At 31.6% G+C, this 24,309-nt stretch overlaps 2 protein-coding genes and 1 long non-coding RNA gene across 5 annotated transcripts in view; 2 read left to right on the forward strand and 1 right to left on the reverse strand.

Moving 5' to 3' along the window:
* LOC121640417 overlaps window positions 1–24,309 on the forward strand; it is a 1,195,287-nt gene that overhangs the window by 452,290 nt on the left and 718,688 nt on the right. The gene's annotated exons all lie outside the window — the stretch shown is intronic.
* LOC121640416 (muscle M-line assembly protein unc-89-like) overlaps window positions 1–24,309 on the reverse strand; it is a 442,453-nt gene that overhangs the window by 4,759 nt on the left and 413,385 nt on the right. The window contains exon 14 of one of the 3 annotated variants that reach the window (XM_041986134.1): window positions 23,006–23,013. The exons of the other annotated variants lie outside the window; for them this stretch is intronic. Coding sequence (XP_041842068.1) covers window positions 23,006–23,013 — 8 coding nt within the window. The remainder of the gene's footprint in view (window positions 1–23,005; window positions 23,014–24,309) is intronic. 3 annotated transcript variants of the gene reach the window in all.
* LOC121640608 lies at window positions 20,795–21,575 on the forward strand. Its single transcript, XR_006010543.1, has 2 exons — window positions 20,795–20,840; window positions 20,959–21,575. It is a non-coding gene; the product is annotated as an uncharacterized LOC121640608 (long non-coding RNA).

A 24,309-nucleotide genomic window follows, 5' to 3' on the forward strand; every position in this document is an offset into this window, starting at 1 on the left:
TTAGTCTTAAAAATGCTTAGTTTTAGTTTAGTTTTTATTAGTTTTTATTTTTTTAAAAATGCTTAGTTTTAGTTTAGTTTTTATTTAAAAAAATGCTTAGTTTTAGTTTAGTTTTTATTAGTCTTAAAAATGCTTAGTTTTAGTTTAGTTTTTATTAGTCTTAAAAATGCTTAGTTTTAGTTTAGTTTTTATTAGTCTTAAAAATGCTTAGTTTTAGTTTAGTTTTTATTAGTCTTAAAAATGCTTAGTTTTAGTTTAGTTTTTATTAGTCTTAAAAATGCTTAGTTTTAGTTTAGTTTTTATTAGTCTTAAAAATGCTTAGTTTTAATTTAGTTTTTATTAGTCTTAAAAATGCTTAGTTTTAGTTTAGTTTTTATTAGTCTTAAAAATGCTTAGTTTTAGTTTAGTTTTTATTAGTCTTAAAAATGCTTAGTTTTAGTTTAGTTTTTATTAGTCTTAAAAATGCTTAGTTTTAATTTAGTTTTTATTAGTCTTAAAAATGCTTAGTTTTAGTTTAGTTTTTATTAGTCTTAAAAATGCTTAGTTTTAGTTTAGTTTTTATTAGTTTTTTATTTTTAAAAAATGCTTAGTTTTAGTTTAGTTTTTATTAGTCTTAAAAATGCTTAGTTTTAGTTTAGTTTTTATTATTCTTAAAAATGCTTAGTTTTAGTTTAGTTTTTATTAGTCTTAAAAATGCTTAATTTTAGTTTAGTTTTTATTAGTCTTAAAAATGCTTAGTTTTAGTTTAGTTTTTATTAGTCTTAAAAATGCTTAGTTTTAGTTTAGTTTTTATTAGTCTTAAAAATGCTTAGTTTTAGTTTAGTTTTTATTAGTCTTAAAAATGCTTAGTTTTAGTTTAGTTTTTATTTAAAAAAAATGCTTAGTTTTAGTTTAGTTTTTATTTAAAAAAAATGCTTAGTTTTAGTTTAGTTTTTATTAGTCTTAAAAATGCTTAGTTTTAGTTTAGTTTTTATTAGTTTTTTATTTTTTAAAAATGCTTAGTTTTAGTTTAGTTTTTATTAGTTTTTATTTTTTTAAAAATGCTTAGTTTTAGTTTAGTTTTTATTTAAAAAAAATGCTTACTTTTAGTTTAGTTTTTATTAGTCTTAAAAATGCTTAGTTTTAGTTTAGTTTTTATTTAAAAAAAATGCTTAGTTTTAGTTTAGTTTTTATTTAAAAAAAATGCTTAGTTTTAGTTTAGTTTTTATTAGTCTTAAAAATGCTTAGTTTTAGTTTAGTTTTTATTAGTTTTTATTTTTTAAAAATGCTTAGTTTTAGTTTAGTTTTTATTAGTTTTTATTTTTTTAAAAATGCTTAGTTTTAGTTTAGTTTTTATTTAAAAAAAATGCTTACTTTTAGTTTAGTTTTTATTAGTCTTAAAAATGCTTAGTTTTAGTTTAGTTTTTATTAGTTTTTATTTTTTTAAAAATGCTTAGTTTTAGTTTAGTTTTTATTTAAAAAAAATGCTTAGTTTTAGTTTAGTTTTTATTAGTCTTAAAAATGCTTAGTTTTAGTTTAGTTTTTATTAGTTTTTTATTTTTTAAAAATGCTTAGTTTTAGTTTAGTTTTTATTAATTTTTATTTTTTTAAAAATGCTTAGTTTTAGTTTAGTTTTTATTTTAAAAAAATGCTTACTTTTAGTTTAGTTTTTATTAGTCTTAAAAATGCTTAGTTTTAGTTTAGTTTTTATTAGTTTTTATTTTTTTAAAAATGCTTAGTTTTAGTTTAGTTTTTATTTAAAAAAAATGCTTAGTTTTAGTTTAGTTTTTATTAGTCTTAAAAATGCTTAGTTTTAGTTTAGTTTTTATTAGTCTTAAAAATGCTTAGTTTTAGTTTAGTTTTTATTAGTCTTAAAAATGCTTAGTTTTAGTTTAGTTTTTATTAGTCTTAAAAATGCTTAGTTTTAGTTTAGTTTTTATTAGTCTTAAAAATGCTTAGTTTTAGTTTAGTTTTTATTAGTCTTAAAAATGCTTAGTTTTAATTTAGTTTTTATTAGTCTTAAAAATGCTTAGTTTTAGTTTAGTTTTTATTAGTCTTAAAAATGCTTAGTTTTAGTTTAGTTTTTATTAGTCTTAAAAATGCTTAGTTTTAGTTTAGTTTTTATTAGTCTTAAAAATGCTTAGTTTTAATTTAGTTTTTATTAGTCTTAAAAATGCTTAGTTTTAGTTTAGTTTTTATTAGTCTTAAAAATGCTTAGTTTTAGTTTAGTTTTTATTAGTCTTAAAAATGCTTAGTTTTAGTTTAGTTTTTATTAGTCTTAAAAATGCTTAGTTTTAATTTAGTTTTTATTAGTCTTAAAAATGCTTAGTTTTAGTTTAGTTTTTATTAGTCTTAAAAATGCTTAGTTTTAGTTTAGTTTTTATTAGTTTTTTATTTTTAAAAAATGCTTAGTTTTAGTTTAGTTTTTATTGGTCTTAAAAATGCTTAGTTTTAGTTTAGTTTTTATTAGTTTTTTATTTTTTAAAAATGCTTAGTTTTAGTTTAGTTTTTATTAGTCTTAAAAATGCTTAGTTTTAGTTTAGTTTTTATTATTCTTAAAAATGCTTAGTTTTAGTTTAGTTTTTATTAGTCTTAAAAATGCTTAGTTTTAGTTTAGTTTTTATTAGTCTTAAAAATGCTTAGTTTTAGTTTAGTTTTTATTAGTCTTAAAAATGCTTAGTTTTAGTTTAGTTTTTATTAGTCTTAAAAATGCTTAGTTTTAGTTTAGTTTTTATTAGTCTTAAAAATGCTTAGTTTTAGTTTAGTTTTTATTTAAAAAAAATGATTAGTTTTAGTTTAGTTTTTATTTAAAAAAAATGCTTAGTTTTAGTTTAGTTTTTATTAGTCTTAAAAATGCTTAGTTTTAGTTTAGTTTTTATTAGTTTTTTATTTTTTAAAAATGCTTAGTTTTAGTTTAGTTTTTATTAGTTTTTATTTTTTTAAAAATGCTTAGTTTTAGTTTAGTTTTTATTTAAAAAAAATGCTTACTTTTACTTTAGTTTTTATTAGTCTTAAAAATGCTTAGTTTTAGTTTAGTTTTTATTAGTTTTTATTTTTTTAAAAATGCTTAGTTTTAGTTTAGTTTTTATTTAAAAAAATGCTTAGTTTTAGTTTAGTTTTTATTTAAAAAAAATGCTTAGTTTTAGTTTAGTTTTTATTAGTCTTAAAAATGCTTAGTTTTAGTTTAGTTTTTATTAGTTTTTTATTTTTTAAAAATGTTTAGTTTTAGTTTAGTTTTTATTAGTTTTTATTTTTTTAAAAATGCTTAGTTTTAGTTTAGTTTTTATTTAAAAAAAATGCTTACTTTTAGTTTAGTTTTTATTAGTCTTAAAAATGCTTAGTTTTAGTTTAGTTTTTATTAGTTTTTATTTTTTTAAAAATGCTTAGTTTTAGTTTAGTTTTTATTTAAAAAAAATGCTTAGTTTTAGTTTAGTTTTTATTAGTCTTAAAAATGCTTAGTTTTAGTTTAGTTTTTATTAGTCTTAAAAATGCTTAGTTTTAGTTTAGTTTTTATTAGTCTTAAAAATGCTTAGTTTTAGTTTAGTTTTTATTAGTCTTAAAAATGCTTAGTTTTAGTTTAGTTTTTATTAGTCTTAAAAATGCTTAGTTTTAGTTTAGTTTTTATTAGTCTTAAAAATGCTTAGTTTTAATTTAGTTTTTATTAGTCTTAAAAATGCTTAGTTTTAGTTTAGTTTTTATTAGTCTTAAAAATGCTTAGTTTTAGTTTAGTTTTTATTAGTCTTAAAAATGCTTAGTTTTAGTTTAGTTTTTATTAGTCTTAAATACTTAGTTTTAATTTAGTTTTTATTAGTCTTAAAAATGCTTAGTTTTAGTTTAGTTTTTATTAGTCTTAAAAATGCTTAGTTTTAGTTTAGTTTTTATTAGTCTTAAAAATGCTTAGTTTTAGTTTAGTTTTTATTAGTCTTAAAAATGCTTAGTTTTAGTTTAGTTTTTATTAGTCTTAAAAATGCTTAGTTTTAGTTTAGTTTTTATTTAAAAAAAATGCTTAGTTTTAGTTTAGTTTTTATTAGTCTTAAAAATGCTTAGTTTTAATTTAGTTTTTATTAGTCTTAAAAATGCTTAGTTTTAGTTTAGTTTTTATTAGTCTTAAAAATGCTTAGTTTTAGTTTAGTTTTTATTAGTCTTAAAAATGCTTAGTTTTAGTTTAGTTTTTATTAGTCTTAAAAATGCTTAGTTTTAGTTTAGTTTTTATTAGTCTTAAAAATGCTTAGTTTTAGTTTAGTTTTTATTAGTCTTAAAAATGCTTAGTTTTAGTTTAGTTTTTATTAGTCTTAAAAATGCTTAGTTTTAATTTAGTTTTTATTAGTCTTAAAAATGCTTAGTTTTAGTTTAGTTTTTATTAGTCTTAAAAATGCTTAGTTTTAGTTTAGTTTTTATTAGTCTTAAAAATGCTTAGTTTTAGTTTAGTTTTTATTAGTCTTAAAAATGCTTAGTTTTAGTTTAGTTTTTATTTAAAAAAAATGCTTAGTTTTAGTTTAGTTTTTATCAGTCTTAAAAATGCTTAGTTTTAATTTAGTTTTTATTAGTCTTAAAAATGCTTAGTTTTAGTTTAGTTTTTATTAGTTTTTTATTTTTAAAAAATGCTTAGTTTTAGTTTAGTTTTTATTAGTCTTAAAAATGCTTAGTTTTAGTTTAGTTTTTATTAGTCTTAAAAATGCTTAGTTTTAATTTAGTTTTTATTAGTCTTAAAAATGCTTAGTTTTAGTTTAGTTTTTATTAGTCTTAAAAATGCTTAGTTTTAGTTTAGTTTTTATTAGTCTTAAAAATGCTTAGTTTTAGTTTAGTTTTTATTAGTCTTAAAAATGCTTAGTTTTAGTTTAGTTTTTATTTAAAAAAAATGCTTAGTTTTAGTTTAGTTTTTATCAGTCTTAAAAATGCTTAGTTTTAATTTAGTTTTTATTAGTCTTAAAAATGCTTAGTTTTAGTTTAGTTTTTATTAGTTCTTTATTTTTAAAAAATGCTTAGTTTTAGTTTAGTTTTTATTAGTCTTAAAAATGCTTAGTTTTAGTTTAGTTTTTATTAGTCTTAAAAATGCTTAGTTTTAATTTAGTTTTTATTAGTCTTAAAAATGCTTAGTTTTAGTTTAGTTTTTATTAGTCTTAAAAATGCTTAGTTTTAGTTTAGTTTTTATTAGTCTTAAAAATGCTTAGTTTTAGTTTAGTTTTTATTAGTCTTAAAAATGCTTAGTTTTAGTTTAGTTTTTATTAGTCTTAAAAATGCTTAGTTTTAGTTTAGTTTTTATTAGTCTTAAAAATGCTTAGTTTTAATTTGGTTTTTATTAGTCTTAAAAATGCTTAGTTTTAGTTTAGTTTTTATTAGTCTTAAAAATGCTTAGTTTTAGTTTAGTTTTTATTAGTCTTAAAAATGCTTAGTTTTAGTTTAGTTTTTATTAGTCTTAAAAATGCTCAGTTTTAATTTAGTTTTTTTTAGTCTTAAAAATGCTTAGTTTTAGTTTAGTTTTTATTAGTCTTAAAAATGCTTAGTTTTAGTTTAGTTTTTATTAGTTTTTTATTTTTAAAAAATGCTTAGTTTTAGTTTAGTTTTTATTAGTCTTAAAAATGCTTAGTTTTAGTTTAGTTTTTATTAGTTTTTTATTTTTTAAAAATGCTTAGTTTTAGTTTAGTTTTTATTAGTCTTAAAAATGCTTAGTTTTAGTTTAGTTTTTATTATTCTTAAAAATGCTTAGTTTTAGTTTAGTTTTTATTAGTCTTAAAAATGCTTAGTTTTAGTTTAGTTTTTATTATTCTTAAAAATGCTTAGTTTTAGTTTAGTTTTTATTAGTCTTAAAAATGCTTAGTTTTAGTTTAGTTTTTATTAGTTTTTTATTTTTTAAAAATGCTTAGTTTTAGTTTAGTTTTTATTAGTTTTTTATTTTTAAAAAATGCTTAGTTTTAGTTTAGTCTTTATTAGTCGTAAAAATGCTTAGTTTTAGTTTAGTTTTTATTAGTTTTTTATTTTTTAAAAATGCTTAGTTTTAGTTTAGTTTTTATTAGTTTTTTATTTTTTAAAAATGCTTAGTTTTAGTTTAGTTTTTATTAGTTTTTTATTTTTTAAAAATGCTTAGTTTTAGTTTAGTTTTTATTAGTTTTTTATTAGTCTTAAAAATGCTTAGTTTTAGTTTAGTTTTTATTAGTCTTAAAAATGCTTAGTTTTAGTTTAGTTTTTATTAGTCTTAAAAATGCTTAGTTTTAGTTTAGTTTTTATTAGTCTTAAAAATGCCTAGTTTTAGTTTAGTTTTTATTAGTCTTAAAAATGCTTAGTTTTAGTTTAGTTTTTATTAGTCTTAAAAATGCTTAGTTTTAGTTTAGTTTTTATTAGTCTTAAAAATGCTTAGTTTTAGTTTAGTTTTTATTTAAAAAAAATGCTTAGTTTTAGTTTAGTTTTTATTTAAAAAAAATGCTTAGTTTTAGTTTAGTTTTTATTAGTCTGAAAAATGCTTAGTTTTAGTTTAGTTTTTATTAGTTTTTTATTTTTAAAAATGCTTAGTTTTAGTTTAGTTTTTATTAGTTTTTATTTTTTTAAAAATGCTTAGTTTTAGTTTAGTTTTTATTTAAAAAAAATGCTTACTTTTAGTTTAGTTTTTATTAGTCTTAAAAATGCTTAGTTTTAGTTTAGTTTTTATTAGTTTTTATTTTTTTAAAAATGCTTAGTTTTAGTTTAGTTTTATTTAAAAAAATGCTTAGTTTTAGTTTAGTTTTTATTTAAAAAAAATGCTTAGTTTTAGTTTAGTTTTTATTAGTCTTAAAAATGCTTAGTTTTAGTTTAGTTTTTATTAGTTTTTTATTTTTTAAAAATGCTTAGTTTTAGTTTAGTTTTTATTAGTTTTTATTTTTTTAAAAATGCTTAGTTTTAGTTTAGTTTTTATTTAAAAAAAATGCTTACTTTTAGTTTAGTTTTTATTAGTCTTAAAAATGCTTAGTTTTAGTTTAGTTTTTAATAGTTTTTATTTTTTTAAAAATGCTTAGTTTTAGTTTAGTTTTTATTTAAAAAAAATGCTTAGTTTTAGTTTAGTTTTTATTAGTCTTAAAAATGCTTAGTTTTAGTTTAGTTTTTATTAGTCTTAAAAATGCTTAGTTTTAGTTTAGTTTTTATTAGTCTTAAAAATGCTTAGTTTTAGTTTAGTTTTTATTAGTCTTAAAAATGCTTAGTTTTAGTTTAGTTTTTATTAGTCTTAAAAATGCTTAGTTTTAATTTAGTTTTTATTAGTCTTAAAAATGCTTAGTTTTAGTTTAGTTTTTATTAGTCTTAAAAATGCTTAGTTTTAGTTTAGTTTTTATTAGTCTTAAAAATGCTTAGTTTTAGTTTAGTTTTTATTAGTCTTAAAAATGCTTAGTTTTAGTTTAGTTTTTATTAGTCTTAAAATGCTTAGTTTTAGTTTAGTTTTTATTAGTCTTAAAAATGCTTAGTTTTAGTTTAGTTTTTATTAGTCTTAAAATGCTTAGTTTTAGTTTAGTTTTTATTAGTCTTAAAAATGCTTAGTTTTAGTTTAGTTTTTATTAGTCTTAAAAATGCTTAGTTTTAGTTTAGTTTTTATTAGTCTTAAAAATGCTTAGTTTTAGTTTAGTTTTTATTAGTCTTAAAAATGCTTAGTTTTAGTTTAGTTTTTATTAGTCTTAAAAATGCTTAGTTTAGTTTAGTTTTTATTAGTCTTAAAAATGCTTAGTTTTAGTTTAGTTTTTATTAGTCTTAAAAATGCTTAGTTTTAATTTAGTTTTTATAGTCTTAAAAATGCTTAGTTTTAGTTTAGTTTTTATTAGTCTTAAAAATGCTTAGTTTTAGTTTAGTTTTTATTAGTCTTAAAAATGCTTAGTTTTAGTTTAGTTTTTATTAGTCTTAAAAATGCTTAGTTTTAGTTTAGTTTTTATTAGTCTTAAAAATGCTTAGTTTTAATTTAGTTTTTATTAGTCTTAAAAATGCTTAGTTTTAGTTTAGTTTTTATTAGTCTTAAAAATGCTTAGTTTTAGTTTAGTTTTTATTAGTCTTAAAAATGCTTAGTTTTAGTTTAGTTTTATTAGTCTTAAAAATGCTTAGTTTTAGTTTAGTTTTTATTAGTCTTAAAAATGCTTAGTTTTAGTTTAGTTTTTATTTAAAAAAAAATGCTTAGTTTTAGTTTAGTTTTTATTAGTCTTAAAAATGCTTAGTTTTAATTTAGTTTTTATTAGTCTTAAAAATGCTTAGTTTTAGTTTAGTTTTTATTAGTTTTTTATTTTTAAAAAATGCTTAGTTTTAGTTTAGTTTTTATTAGTCTTAAAAATGCTTAGTTTTAGTTTAGTTTTTATTAGTCTTAAAAATGCTTAGTTTTAATTTAGTTTTTATTAGTCTTAAAAATGCTTAGTTTTAGTTTAGTTTTTATTAGTTTTTTATTTTTAAAAAATGCTTAGTTTTAGTTTAGTTTTTATTAGTCTTAAAAATGCTTAGTTTTAGTTTAGTTTTTATTAGTTTTTTATTTTTTAAAAATGCTTAGTTTTAGTTTAGTTTTTATTAGTTTTTTATTAGTCTTAAAAATGCTTAGTTTTAGTTTAGTTTTTATTAGTTTTTTATTAGTCTTAAAAATGCTTAGTTTTAGTTTAGTTTTTATTTAAAAAAAATGCTTAGTTTTAGTTTAGTTTTTATTAGTCTTAAAAATGCTTAGTTTTAGTTTAGTTTTTATTAGTCTTAAAAATGCTTAGTTTTAGTTTAGTTTTTATTAGTCTTAAAAATGCTTAGTTTTAGTTTAGTTTTTATTAGTCTTAAAAATGCTTAGTTTTAGTTTAGTTTTCATTAGTCTTAAAAATGCTTAGTTTTAGTTTAGTTTTTATTAGTCTTAAAAATGCTTAGTTTTAGTTTAGTTTTTATTAGTTTTTTATTTTTTAAAAATGCTTAGTTTTAGTTTAGTTTTTATTAGTTTTTATTTTTTAAAAATGCTTAGTTTTAGTTTAGTTTTTATTAGTCTTAAAAATGCTTAGTTTTAGTTTAGTTTTTTATTAGTCTTAAAAATGCTTAGTTTTAGTTTAGTTTTTATTAGTTTTTTATTTTTTAAAAATGCTTAGTTTTAGTTTAGTTTTTATTAGTCTTAAAAATGCTTAGTTTTAGTTTAGTTTTTATTAGTCTTAAAAATGCTTAGTTTTAATTTAGTTTTTATTAGTCTTAAAAATGCTTAGTTTTAGTTTAGTTTTTATTAGTCTTAAAATGCTTAGTTTTAGTTTAGTTTTTATTAGTTTTTTAATTTTTAAAAATGCTTAGTTTTAGTTTAGTTTTTATTAGTTTTTTATTTTTAAAAAATGCTTAGTTTTAGTTTAGTTTTTATTAGTCTTAAAAATGCTTAGTTTTAGTTTAGTTTTTATTAGTTTTTTATTTTTTAAAAATGCTTAGTTTTAGTTTAGTTTTTATTAGTTTTTTATTTTTTAAAAATGCTTAGTTTTAGTTTAGTTTTTATTAGTTTTTTATTTTTTAAAAATGCTTAGTTTTAGTTTAGTTTTTATTAGTTTTTTATTAGTCTTAAAAATGCTTAGTTTTAGTTTAGTTTTTATTAGTCTTAAAAATGCTTAGTTTTAGTTTAGTTTTTATTAGTCTTAAAAATGCTTAGTTTTAGTTTAGTTTTTATTAGTCTTAAAAATGCTTAGTTTTAGTTTAGTTTTTATTAGTCTTAAAAATGCTTAGTTTTAGTTTAGTTTTTATTAGTCTTAAAAATGCTTAGTTTTAGTTTAGTTTTTATTAGTCTTAAAAATGCTTAGTTTTAATTTAGTTTTTATTAGTCTTAAAAATGCTTAGTTTTAGTTTAGTTTTTATTAGTCTTAAAAATGCTTAGTTTTAGTTTAGTTTTTATTAGTCTTAAAAATGCTTAGTTTTAGTTTAGTTTTTATTAGTCTTAAAAATGCTTAGTTTTAGTTTAGTTTTTATTTTAAAAAAATGCTTAGTTTTAGTTTAGTTTTTATTAGTCTTAAAAATGCTTAGTTTTAGTTTAGTTTTTATTAGTCTTAAAAATGCTTAGTTTTAGTTTAGTTTTTATTAGTCTTAAAAATGCTTAGTTTTAGTTTAGTTTTTATTAGTCTTAAAAATGCTTAGTTTTAGTTTAGTTTTTATTAGTCTTAAAAATGCTTAGTTTTAGTTTAGTTTTTATTAGTCTTAAAAATGCTTAGTTTTAGTTTAGTTTTTATTAGTCTTAAAAATGCTTAGTTTTAGTTTAGTTTTTATTAGTCTTAAAAATGCTTAGTTTTAGTTTAGTTTTTATTAGTCTTAAAAATGCTTAGTTTTAGTTTAGTTTTTATTAGTCTTAAAAATGCTTAGTTTTAGTTTAGTTTTTATTTTAAAAAAATGCTTAGTTTTAGTTTAGTTTTTATTAGTCTTAAAAATGCTTAGTTTTAATTTAGTTTTTATTAGTCTTAAAAATGCTTAGTTTTAGTTTAGTTTTTATTAGTCTTAAAAATGCTTAGTTTTAGTTTAGTTTTTATTAGTCTTAAAAATGCTTAGTTTTAGTTTAGTTTTTATTAGTCTTAAAAATGCTTAGTTTTAGTTTAGTTTTTATTAGTCTTAAAAATGCTTAGTTTTAGTTTAGTTTTTATTAGTCTTAAAAATGCTTAGTTTTAGTTTAGTTTTTATTAGTCTTAAAAATGCTTAGTTTTAATTTAGTTTTTATTAGTCTTAAAAATGCTTAGTTTTAGTTTAGTTTTTATTAGTCTTAAAAATGCTTAGTTTTAGTTTAGTTTTTATTAGTCTTAAAAATGCTTAGTTTTAGTTTAGTTTTTATTAGTCTTAAAAATGCTTAGTTTTAGTTTAGTTTTTATTAGTCTTAAAAATGCTTAGTTTTAATTTAGTTTTTATTAGTCTTAAAAATGCTTAGTTTTAGTTTAGTTTTTATTAGTCTTAAAAATGCTTAGTTTTATTTTAGTTTTTATTAGTCTTAAAAATGCTTAGTTTTAGTTTAGTTTTTATTAGTCTTAAAAATGCTTAGTTTTAGTTTAGTTTTTATTAGTCTTAAAAATGCTTAGTTTTAGTTTAGTTTTTATTTAAAAAAAATGCTTAGTTTTAGTTTAGTTTTTATTAGTCTTAAAAATGCTTAGTTTTAATTTAGTTTTTATTAGTCTTAAAAATGCTTAGTTTTAGTTTAGTTTTTATTAGTTTTTTATTTTTAAAAAATGCTTAGTTTTAGTTTAGTTTTTATTAGTCTTAAAAATGCTTAGTTTTAGTTTAGTTTTTATTAGTCTTAAAAATGCTTAGTTTTAATTTAGTTTTTATTAGTCTTAAAAATGCTTAGTTTTAGTTTAGTTTTTATTAGTTTTTTATTTTTAAAAAATGCTTAGTTTTAGTTTAGTTTTTATTAGTCTTAAAAATGCTTAGTTTTAGTTTAGTTTTTATTAGTTTTTTATTTTTTAAAAATGCTTAGTTTTAGTTTAGTTTTTATTAGTTTTTTATTTTTTAAAAATGCTTAGTTTTAGTTTAGTTTTTATTAGTTTTTTATTTTTTAAAAATCCTTAGTTTTAGTTTAGTTTTTATTAGTTTTTTATTAGTCTTAAAAATGCTTAGTTTTAGTTTAGTTTTTATTAGTCTTAAAAATGCTTAGTTTTAGTTTAGTTTTTATTAGTCTTAAAAATGCTTAGTTTTAGTTTAGTTTTTATTAGTCTTAAAAATGCTTAGTTTTAGTTTAGTTTTTATTAGTCTTAAAAATGCTTAGTTTTAGTTTAGTTTTTATTAGTCTTAAAAATGCTTAGTTTTAGTTTAGTTTTTATTAGTTTTTTATTTTTTAAAAATGCTTAGTTTTAGTTTAGTTTTTATTAGTTTTTATTTTTTAAAAATGCTTAGTTTTAGTTTAGTTTTTATTAGTCTTAAAAATGCTTAGTTTTAGTTTAGTTTTTATTAGTCTTAAAAATGCTTAGTTTTAGTTTAGTTTTTATTAGTTTTTTATTTTTTAAAAATGCTTAGTTTTAGTTTAGTTTTTATTAGTCTTAAAAATGCTTAGTTTTAGTTTAGTTTTTATTAGTCTTAAAAATGCTTAGTTTTAATTTAGTTTTTATTAGTCTTAAAAATGCTTAGTTTTAGTTTAGTTTTTATTAGTCTTAAAAATGCTTAGTTTTAGTTTAGTTTTTATTAGTTTTTTATTTTTTAAAAATGCTTAGTTTTAGTTTAGTTTTTATTAGTTTTTTATTTTTAAAAAATGCTTAGTTTTAGTTTAGTTTTTATTAGTCTTAAAAATGCTTAGTTTTAGTTTAGTTTTTATTAGTTTTTTATTTTTTAAAAATGCTTAGTTTTAGTTTAGTTTTTATTAGTTTTTTATTTTTTAAAAATGCTTAGTTTTAGTTTAGTTTTTATTAGTTTTTTATTTTTTAAAAATGCTTAGTTTTAGTTTAGTTTTTATTAGTTTTTTATTAGTCTTAAAAATGCTTAGTTTTAGTTTAGTTTTTATTAGTCTTAAAAATGCTTAGTTTTAGTTTAGTTTTTATTAGTCTTAAAAATGCTTAGTTTTAGTTTAGTTTTTATTAGTCTTAAAAATGCTTAGTTTTAGTTTAGTTTTTATTAGTCTTAAAAATGCTTAGTTTTAGTTTAGTTTTTATTAGTTTTTTATTTTTTAAAAATGCTTAGTTTTAGTTTAGTTTTTATTAGTTTTTTATTTTTTAAAAATGCTTAGTTTTAGTTTAGTTTTTATTAGTCTTAAAAATGCTTAGTTTTAGTTTAGTTTTTATTAGTTTTTTATTTTTTAAAAATGCTTAGTTTTAGTTTAGTTTTTATTAGTTTTTTATTTTTTAAAAATGCTTAGTTTAAGTTTAGTTTTTATTAGTTTTTTTTTTTTTTTTAAATGGTCAGTTTTAGTTTAGTTTTTATTAGTTTTTATTGTTTTTAAAAATGCTTAATTTTAGTGTAGTTTTTATTAGTTTATGTTATTTAAAAATGCTTAGTTTTAGTTTAGTTTTTATTAGTCTTAAAAATGCTTAGTTTTAGTTTAGTTTTTATTAGTTCTTTATTTTTTAAAAATGCTTAGTTTTAGTTTAGTTTTTATTAGTTTTTTTTTTTTTTTTTAAATGGTCAGTTTTAGTTTAGTTTTTATTAGTTTTTATTGTTTTTAAAAATGCTTAATTTTAGTGTAGTTTTTATTAGTTTTAATTACACCTCTTTCTGATCCTGATCTCTCACTCTTCACAGATGGTTGTTGCTTCAGGGGCGTACAGGGGGAGTTAAGGGCCGGATTGGCAGTGGTCCAAGATGTAAATACACAGGGAAAAGAAGGACAGTTTGAAACTGTCCTAGCTGAAATCATAACAGATGAATACAAGTCAGCACAAAAAGCTGAACTAAAAGCTATCATTGCAGCTTTAAAATATGCTAAACATAGAAGAGTGAACATTTTTTCAGATTCTGCTTACATTGTAAATGCTGTACATATGGAACTTCCACAGTGGGAAAAAGGTGGATATCTGACATCCACCCACAAACCAATTAAACATGCCAAACTCATGAAGGACTTCGCACAGGCTCTTAGATCCCACAGAAGTAGCAGTTGTTAAAGTAAGAGAACACACGAAAAGCCAGTTCTCTTCAAAACGTCCCAGTTGACTGAAACAGCTGCATCAATAACAGTTTTCCAGGCTGCATCTTCATTGTTCAGGTGAAACTAGATGTGTGCATCTTGCTGCTGTTTCTGATGTTTCTAAGCTCATATTTCGAACTGAATGGAACATGTAAAACTTGAGCTGTAAATGCTTCTCTGCACCATCTGTGATGCTTCATGTTGAATGCAGAGCACTGGGAATTGTCTTGGACATGAAACGTGCTCCAAACAAAGCCGCCTCGCCTGGAATGGCAGGAATGTGGGAAACAGGCTTGTACAATGCCAACAATTCCAATGGGCCAGATTTTGCTCTGGATTTGGAAAATGATGCTTTGAAGTGAAGCTTTGGTTCATTTAACTTCTTCATTGGTTTTGAATGAGCTGATACTTTTCAGAGACGCCATCTGGAGGAAAGCAAAGCTCCACCCGTTCCTGAAGGAAGGAAGCTTGGCTTTGGTGAAGACCTCCAGAAACGGAGGAAGAGGCTGGAGCTGCACTACGGCCAGCTGTGGAGAAAGCTGGGAAAGACGCTCACAGGGCGGACTTCATGGGACCGAGAGCTTTGGTCACCGGGAAGGAAATCCTCCATGAACACTTGGCTTGATCTGGGACAGCACTCGTCCACAAGACCAGCATCTCTGCTGCCATGGTTTCTACATAAAAGCAGAAAGTGGAGATGAGCTGCAGCAGCATTACTCCTGCTTCTGATCTCATCTCCTCAGCTCTGATGGCTCCGTTCATGGAGGCCACAGCCTGAATATAACCTGCAGCCCACTTCATCTACTCAGCTCCACGCTCTCCATCTGCTGATAAGAGACCACAACATGAAGAGAATCTCCTTCACCAGAACCTCCAGCCCATCCATTCACCCCGACCGCCTCCACCTCCAGGTAATAAAGATACAAGCCAGTCTGAGGACGTCCAGCATCACCAGCACGGCTGGCTATATAATAAGAAGACAAGCATTAGATGTGTGGAGAAGGTGCAGGTTCAGGCCTTCAGATCCATGTTCTCTTAAACAGGTAATGAGTTCTCTTTAAAAAGCCTTTCCCTCTGGATCCGCTCATGATGTGTTCTGTTAAAGCCGTCCAGGCTTAGAAGGTAGACATGTTTCATCAGTGATGGATGCTGGTAACACACACCGCTGTTTTACACAGCATGGACTCTTCACAGCTTCACAGGTAGAAAAGCTCTAAGGAGGCGTTCCAGCTGTTCTCACACATGTGATGGTTTAAAGCTGCTTTCTATGAATACAAGGGGCTGCCGCTACGTAGCAAAGAGAAAAGCTTTCTTCTGCTTCTGTAGAGGAATCAAAGCTCACATCATCTTTTTACCAGGAGTCCGTTCTGCTGCAGACCACATCAAGTTGTGGAAAACTCCTGCTGGTCACATGACCCAGACCCCTCAGCTGGGCTCGCCGTCCTCAGAGACCACTTTAAGGACAAATATTAGACCCTGAAAGCCGCTCAGAGGCCGTTGGCTGCTTGTAACTGTTGAAATAGCTGAGCAGCAGTTTCTACTGGGAAATGTGTGCGGTTCCAACTCTTCCACATCTCCCTCATTCCTGCTGGAAGAATGAGAGGAAACCACCACAGCTCTCATACAGACATTCCCTTTGGCTGGAATCCTTCTAGGAGGCCATTCCAGTCTGGTCTGGTCTAAGTCCTGCCACCCATCCCCACCTCAAACCACAAGTCCTGAACAGAAAGGAGCTCATTTCTGCAGCGGCATGCAGCTTCTGGATATCTGGAGGCAGCAGAAGGACACAAAGAGAGCGTTCAGCTGGACAAAGAGAAGCTTTCCATCCCCATCAAGGAGGGATTTCTGGATCATCTCAGCAGGACTTGAGCCCCACGTCTGTGAAGATGACACCTCCCCTTCTACCATGACCCACCACACCATGATACAACTACACCTCGTCTTCTAGAGAAGGAAGGAATAAAGACATGTGGAGCAACTCTCTTCTTCATGCTGACGAGCTGATCTGGAATACGGAGCGTCTTCTTAAAAAGTTCTGGCAGATGGCTTTAGGAAGCAGAGAAGATGGAAAGCTCTGGAACTTCTACACTTCTAAATAAGGAAAGCAGCCGTTTCCTCTGGAAAGAAGAAGCTTGGTGAGAAAATCTAGAAGCAAGCGATGAATTACAGACATGTCTGAGCTTCCCTCTGTTCACAACCTGAACCATGAAGTCCACGTTGTCCCTGTGGAAAAGTTCCAGCAGGAACTGGAGGATCTTTCTGCAGAGAGGGCTGAAGGAGCTTTCATTGGCTCTGGAAATGGTTGGAGGAAGGAGAGAAGAGACTAAATACTTTCTTAGTTTAGAAAAAGGAATGCTGAAGTAAACAGTAGAACCAGACTGGAAATAAATGAGCCGACGTGCAAAGACAAGAAGCTCCGAAGCAAACACATAACAGGCTTTATGCAGCACTTTAGCAGCTTCTACCACCACAACTCCAACCTTTTAGAAACAGTTCAAGAAGCAGAAACAGCTGGATTATGGCAGCAGATGTGGAGGAAATGAACGTTGGAGGAGATTCTTAGCAGCATGAAAGAGCTAGAAAGCAGAAATGTGCTGGTAATGAGGCTCAGCTCTGAGTTTTCTAAAAGGTGTGACAGAGAAACGGCCATATTTCTCCAGCTTCTAGAAGAAGCTGCTGACCAAGAAGAACGGCCGCCATCATTACAACAAGGACCACTCTCTCTCATTCCAGAAGCAAATAAAGAGCTTTTCCTCCGTGATGGCTGGAGGCCAGTCACTCTTTAAACAAGCTTTATAAAATCACTGCTTCTGTTGTAGCAAAAGCTTTAAAAGCCGCCTGAATGAAGCCGTCCACCAATCACAAAGCGGCTTCATGAATGGCGCCATGTTTCTAACAACATCCGCCTTGTCCTCCACTTGATCAGCTAGAAAGATCTGATTGATGTTCCCCTTTAATTCCAGTCTTAGATCTTCAAAAAGCCTTTGATGCTGCATCATCTCTTCATCTCTGACTCCCTCAGATTCTTCAGACTCCATCATTTCTTCTTGAAAACAATCAAAGCTGTATAATAAAAGTCCAGCTCTATCAGGGTCCACCAGCAGGTCTGAAGGAAGAAGAGGTCTTCACCAGGGATGCCCCATCTCTCCTCATCTTCTCCTCATTGTGGGGAAGTTCTCCACCTACTGATCCCTCAGCATTCCTTTAAAGGCTCCACATTGAAGGAGGAAGCAATGAAACCATCCCAGCTGGCTGATGAGGCTTCTCTTTCCTTTAGTCCCCTTTGGCCTCTCTGTTGGTGGAAACTTCTCTGAAGCGTCGGCTCTGAATGGAAACCTGAAGAAGTGTGACGTTCTCCCTCTTCAAGATGTTTTACACACTCATGTCTGTGCTGTTCCAGGTAGAAAACGGTGAAATACTTGGGCTTTACAATCTGCAAAGATGAGAACAATGAAGGAGAATCTGAAGCGAGGATCTCTCCAGTAGAACGGATCCAGCTCCACCTCTCTCTTTATGGACCAGTGCTATGAAGTGGAGCTGAAGGTCTCTCTAGAAGCTCTGATGGACCTTCTTCTGCTGAGGTCAGCGAGGAAAACATGGATGGTTGGAAGCAGCTCTGATGTGACTCTCTGTGGAACAACAAGCCTCAGAAGATGAAGCAGCTGTTGTGTGCTGGCCTCTCTCAGAGGGAGGGCTCAGCGTTTTACATCCATGCTCTTCATGTTCCAGTCAGAGGAACCTGCTTCCACCCTGATAGCATGTGGAACATCTTCCACATGTTTCATTGACCAAGCAGCTGCTCTGAGCTTCCTATCAATATGCCCGCATGCTGCTGGAAAGCTTCCTATCAAGTGCTCACATGTCCATAGAGCAGTTCTCTGGTGTTGGTGGTTCTTTGTAAACACAGCTGTTCTCCACACAGGTTCTTTGTGTGGAACAAGGCCTGCAGCACACACACAGGTCAGTCTGGATTCTACCAACACTGCTTTGACAGCAGCATCCTGCTAGTGAGGCAGCTCTGTGATAACATGCTCACTTCTATCCACATGATGACTTTCAGAGCAAATCTAGTGTTCCTCTTCCTCAGGAAGAAGATGCGACTGTTATTAGCGCCTCCCATCCGCTATCACGGCTCCATCACGCTGCCAAGCAAGCAGACACGTTTCCTTCAGCAGAACTAAGCCGTGTTAACGTGGATGGAGGTTCCATCTTTGATAAGAACTTTACCAGCCTTTCATGAGGAAGCTGCTTTCTACTAAAACAAAACAAATTCACCAGCGTCAGCTACGCCATACGGCACGCACACGCCGCGCCAGTATAAACCCACCTTCAGACCGCAGGTGGAGGATCTGCTGGACCATCTGCAGGCTGCCTACCAGCCCCATGTGAGCGGTGAGGACGCCGTCATCTACCTGCTGCAGAGACCATCTGCATCTGGATGCTGGTGGCAGTTCTGTGAGCCACTTTCTCTGCTTTCTCTGGTGGTTTAACAGCATCCAGCCACTGCTGCTGGGGGAGAAGCTGTGAGGGATGGGGGACCACTCCATGGTCTCCTGGATTACTGACTACCTGACAGGCCACAGCTGGTCCGTCTGGGCAGCGTCCTGTCTGATGTGGTGGTCCTCAGGGGACTGTGCTGGCTCCTTTCCTCTCCACCTTCCGCCACAGATGGCGCCGCTATTGTCAGCAGCTGTTGTACCTACTCCTACACTTTTTTTGTACATAGTATTCTTTTTCCTTATTTTTAACTTTCTAAGCTCTCCTGCAGTCTGTCATATCACTTATGACAGGCAGACACTGCTTAACCTTGGATTACAGTACTCAAACTGTATTCTAAGACCCTTCTATGTTCCTGCGCCAGAGGGTCGAAACTAACAAAGGAGCACGTGGGGGGCCCAGGTCACGGAGTAGGCCTCGGGGGAAAAGAGCCGGCATAAGAGAGAGGTTGAGGCGTAGAGTACACCGCACGCCACTGCCAAGCATCTTACTGGCAAATGTCCAGTCACTGGAGAACAAGCTGGACGAGCTCAGAGCCCGGCTAAAGTACCAGAGGGACATACGGGACTGCAACATTATTTGTCTCACCGAGACATGGCTGTCTCCTCTCATACCTGATCATGCCGTACAACCAGCGGAGTTCCTATCCGTTCATCGCACGGATAGAACGAGTGAGTCGGGGAAAAAGAGAGGCGGAGGGGTGTGCTTGATGATCAGTAATAAATGGTGTGATAGTAAGAACATCGTCACACTGAAGCAGTCCTGTTCACCTAACCTGGAGCTCCTGACGCTTAAGTGTCGTCCCCATTACCTGCCCCGTGAGTTTACCTCGGTTATCATCAGCGCCGTCTATGTTCCACCCCAGGCGGACACAAATGCCGCACTATCTGAGCTACATGAAGCTATCTCCACCCTTCAGGCTAGTCAGCGTGAAGCGGCTCTATCGTAGCCGGAGACTTTAATAGTGCCAACATGACAAAGGTGATGCCAGAGTTTACCCAACACATCAACTGCCCCACCAGAGGAGAGAGGACTTTAGACCACTGCTACTCTCCCTTCAAGGAGGGCTACAAAGCCAAGCCCCTTCCCCCCTTTGGGAAGTCAGACCACACCGCTGGTCTTCTCATGCCAAAATATAAACAGAAGCTCAAGCAGGAGCTACCTGTGGTGAGAGAAGTAACACGGTGGACCAACCAATCAGTGGCCGCTCTACAGGGTGCGTTGCAATCAGCCAACTGGGACATGTTCCGCAGCAGCGTGGGTGGAGACATCAAGGAGTTTACGGAAGCTGTTATGGGATTTATTGGAAAGCTCGTGGAAGATACAACGCCTAAGAGGATCACCCGAGCCTTTCCAAACCAGAAGCCGTGGGTGGACAAATCTATCTGCGACGTTTCTCTCCCGCACAGCTTGTCACGTACCAGGAATGTGGACTCATAAATTATCAGAAACCCAGGGATAGGTAATGGAGTTTTATTTATCAGTCTAAAGAATGCACAGTGAACTCAGGTAACTGGCGGAGCTCAGAGAGTCCGAGTGGAGAACGGCAGCAGCGGGCGCTTCTGTGTTTCTCCGTCAGAGCAATGAAGCCAAGTCCGTGATCTAGAGACAGAATCCTGTGAGCAATCCAGAGGTCAGTAAACCATAGAGTCTGATAATTAACCAAGGCAGAGTTACCAGTAAGGGAGCAGGCGGAGGCAGAAGTTCAGGTTCGGGAATACAGGGTCGATGGCGAACAGGCAGGCAGATAAGATTGAGTGATCAATCAGGGAGCGGGCTGAGGCGAATATCCAGGTACCGGAATAAAGGGTCGACGACAGGCAGGCAGGCAGGCAGGCAGGCAGGCAAGACTGAGTTATCAGGCAACAGGCAAAAGCCAATATCCGGGTAACGGGATGCAGGGTCGACGACAGGCAGGCAGACAGGTAATACTGGAAAAACAGACAGGAAACAGAGGATGGATATGTGCAGGGATAAACCGAGACGATCTGGCCGGTGAGAGATGAAACAAGCAGGTATATAAAGGGCTCGGCGCAGGTGGAGTGCATCAGCAATCAGTGAGTGTGGAGAGGAGGTGCATTCAGGGCAGCTGGGAAAACCGGGCACCGTACCACCGAGCATGACACAGCTGCTTATAACTCCGGCCTCGCCACTGGGAACATGGAGGAATACAAGGCTGCTTCATACAACGTCCGGAGGGCGGTGAAGGAGGCCAAACAACGCTACGGACGTAGACTGGAGCATCAGATGGAACAGTCTGACTCCAGGGGACTCTGGCAGGGACTTCGTGCCATCACAGACTATAAAGCAACACACACACATCCGGTGAGTGCCGACGCTTCTCTGGCTAATGAACTGAATATCTTCTTCGCACGCTTCGAGTAGGGAGACCGACCACCCGTTGCGCTCCCAGCTGGAGAGGAGGAGACATTCACCGTGATGGAACGTGACGTGAGGAAGGTGTTTAAACGTGTAAACACCAGGAAAGCGGCTGGACCAGACGGCATCAGAGGACGTGTCCTCAAAACCTGTGCTGATCAGCTGGCGCCTCTGTTTACACAGATATTCAACCTCTCCCTGAAACTGTGTGTGATCCCCACCTGCTTTAAAAAGTCTGTGATAGTCCCGGTCCCTAAGAAACCAAACCCCAGCAGTCCCGCTGACTACAGGCCCATAGCCCTCACATCTGTGGTGATGAAATGTTTTGAGAGACTGATAAAGACTTTCATCACCTCCACACTGCCCTCCACCCTGGACCCACTACAGTTTGCTTACAGGCCAGACAGATCCACAGATGACGCCATAGCCCTCCTCCTCCACAAGACCCTTTCCCATGTGGACACTGGTAAGGGGAACTATGTGAGAGTGCTGTTTGTTGATTACAGCTCAGCATTTAATACCATAGTCCCCTCCAGACTAGTGTCAAAGCTGTATGACCTAAGAGTGAATCCTTCACTATGCAGATGGGTCCACAGCTTCCTGACCGGACGACCACAGGTGGTTAGGCTGGGTCACCACTCCTCATCTCCCCTCACCCTCAACACAGGATCCCCCCAGGGCTGTGTGCTCAGCCCCCTGCTGTACTCACTGTACACTCATGACTGTGAGGCCACTTCAGACTCAAATGTCATCATAAAGTTTGCTGACGACACAGCCGTTGTAGGACTGATCTCCCACAACAACGAGACTGCCTACAGGAGGGAGGTCTCCCACCTGGAGGTCTGGTGCCAGGAGAACCATCTCCTGTTAAATGTCAGCAAAACAAAAGAGCTGATAGTGGACATCTGGAAACAGCCGAGGAGCCTCCATCCACTCCTCATCAGTGGTTCTGAGGTGGAACGTGTGGACACTTTCAGGTACCTGGGAGTGACCATATCACAAGACCTGACCTGGACTCAGCACATCACAACAACTGTGAAGAAGGCCAGACAGCGTCTGTTCCTCCTCAGACGACTGAGAGACTTTAAGCTCCCTCTCAGGGAGCTCAAGAACTTTTACACCTGCACCATTGAGAGCATCCTGTGTGGGAGCATCACCACGTGGATGGGGAACTGCACAAAGCAGGACCTCTTGGCCCTAAGAGGGTGGTCCGAGCAGCTGAGCCGACCACCAGAACAACTCTCCCCAACCTGCAGGACATTTATGTGGAACGTTGCAGGTTAAGGGCTAAGAGGATCCTCATTCAGCCCAGCCACCCCGCACACTCTCTCTTCTCTCCACTGTCATCAGGCCGGTGCTTCCGCTGCCTGAGGACTAAGACTGAGAGGCTGAAGAAGAGTTTCTTCCCCCTGGATGTCCGCTTGATCAACTCTGAGCACTGAACAAAACAAAAGCCACTTCTCACTCCTATTTGCACATTAAATATGTATATAAATATACAAAAGTATTTAAACTCTAAAGATTTACCTTTTTTATTCTATTTTATAAATATTCTTTTTTTAATATTCTTGAAGGATACAGGTACAGAAAACACATTTCACTGTACAATTGTACTATGTATAACTGTGCATGTGACAAATAAACAAATAAACCTCTTCTACACCAGTGATCCTCAGGCCAGCACTGAGTCCTGCCGCCTTCACAAAGTCTCTGATGACTCAGCTGGTGTTGGGTGTCTAGGAGAGGGAGGGAGGAGGAGGACAGAGCGCTGGTGGACCGGTTTGTAGACTGGACCGGCAGGAACCACCTGCATCTGGATGTCACCCAGACCAGAAAGATGGTGATAGACTTCCGGAGGAAGACGACTCCTCTACCTCCACTGAAGATCATGGAGCAGGAGGTGGAGGTTGCTGAGACCTAGATGTACCTGGGAGGGACCATGGACCCCAGACTGGACTGGAGATCCAGCACAGATGCTGAAGGAGATCAGCCGGCTCTACTTCTGGAGTCGCTATAACTGGATGTTTCTATGTTAAGGTTCATAGTTTATGTCCTGGACTTTGAAGACCAGTTAAATAAAGATTCATATTTGAACTGGTCCTGGTTCCGGTGCGGTCCTAAAGTCCAATCAAACCAGAACTCTACGAGCAGCGTTGGGAGACTGCAGCTACATGCTGAACTCATTCAGTCACATTTACTCTCACACACACACATTTCACTTCCACCTTCTAAACACACTCTGATCAGTATTGATCACAACTGCTCAGCTGATTGGAAAAATACTCAAACATCAGATTTAAACCACTGACCTCTGACTGTGAGATGAACTTGTTTCTTCATCAGGATGTTTCCCTCCCTGCTGTAGACGCTGCAGATGAAGATCCTACTGTCTTCATCTGTGGGGAGTTTCAGAGTCAGACTGAGGTCTCCAGATTGTAGAGGGTTTCTCTCCATCACTGTTCTGGTTCTGTAGACCTGGTTCTGTTTTTTAGGCTGGTCAGAACCATTCTGATACACATGGACCATCCTGTAATCGTCCTTCCACTCCACTCTAATGTCTTCAGGCAGGTGAACTGTGGCTCTGCAGGGCAGCAGGACAGACTCCACCCCTGACTCCACCTCCACCTCCACCTGTGGAACTGAGAGAAACAAACAGCATCAGCTGTACAGACAGCAGCAGCAGCTCTGATGGTGTTTGATCCCACTGGTAGAAATGATTCCCAGCAGAACCAGTCCCTTTTGTTTAGGAAGGATCCAGTGGAAGCACTGAGAAGGACTTCCTTCCCCCGGCCCCCCACAGAACCCCTCCCAACCAAAAACAGCCTCTTTGCTTCTGGACAGCTGCGTCCTGTTTCTCTTCTCCACCATCAGGAGAAGATACTGGCAGTTCTTTCAGCAGAGAAGCTTCTAGATGCTTCAGATGATCTAACAGATGAAAGTCAAACAGCTTCAATGAACACACACGTTTCAAAGCAGCTCAGATCAGAGCTGGAAGAAGCTCCTCTGAACACACACACATGTTCAACACGGACCTTCTTCTTCTGTCTGGAAGCTTCCTGTCAAACACAAAGTCCACTACTGGGAAGCAGCATACAGGAAGTCCTGATCATGTGACTCCTTCAGCAGGAAGAACAGAGGAAACTTCAGCCTCTGCTTCCAGACGGACTCCCGTCACGGATCACGTCTATCTAGCGTCCGTTGGTCCAGGACCGATCCTGGACGTCTACACGAGGTGAATAAATTTTCACATTCAAGTCACATTTCTATTTAACAGCCATGAAGAGAAAAGTAAAAGCAGCAGTTTTTCCCTCCCCCACTCATCCAAAGCTTCAGTACAACAGCACAGCAGGATTCCTGATGAGCTCAACAACATGACTTCTTCTAGGCCAGATTACTGTCATAGATTTAATAGAAAATAAAAACGCTGACTCAGCCTAAAACCATGAGACACTGTCCAACCTTATCAAGGGTTCCCAAACTTTTCAGGCCCCCTGTGGAGCCATGTTTGCTTCAGCAGAAGCCACCAAATATTTCATGACGTAAAAGCAGCAGTTTCATCACAGCGTGAAGAGTAATGTGAATGTTTGTTTGTGGTCGTCCCCGAACACCTTTTACCTTCTTTAAATGTACAATTTAATGTTAAAATGAGACAAGTCAAGGCCACTTAACCTCATGCAGAGTAAAGTGAGCTTTTAAACCATGAAATAAACACGTGTTTCTACACAGTCACACACATGTTTGACTTATGCTGGCTCACACCAAACCATGTCCACAGTGGCAGACTAAACACGGAGTCTTTAGGACATCTTAGGAGTTTTCCTGGAGTCCCCGCGCTCCCGTCATCTCGGTTGTTAGGTGTAAGCTGCTAATCTGGCTGTTTAACCTCAGTCTTTCCCTGCTCTTGATTCTGAGACTAAACCAAACGTGTTTGATAT

Source organism: Melanotaenia boesemani, chromosome 5, assembly GCF_017639745.1.
Source record: "Melanotaenia boesemani isolate fMelBoe1 chromosome 5, fMelBoe1.pri, whole genome shotgun sequence".
Classification (NCBI taxonomy): domain Eukaryota; kingdom Metazoa; phylum Chordata; class Actinopteri; order Atheriniformes; family Melanotaeniidae; genus Melanotaenia; species Melanotaenia boesemani.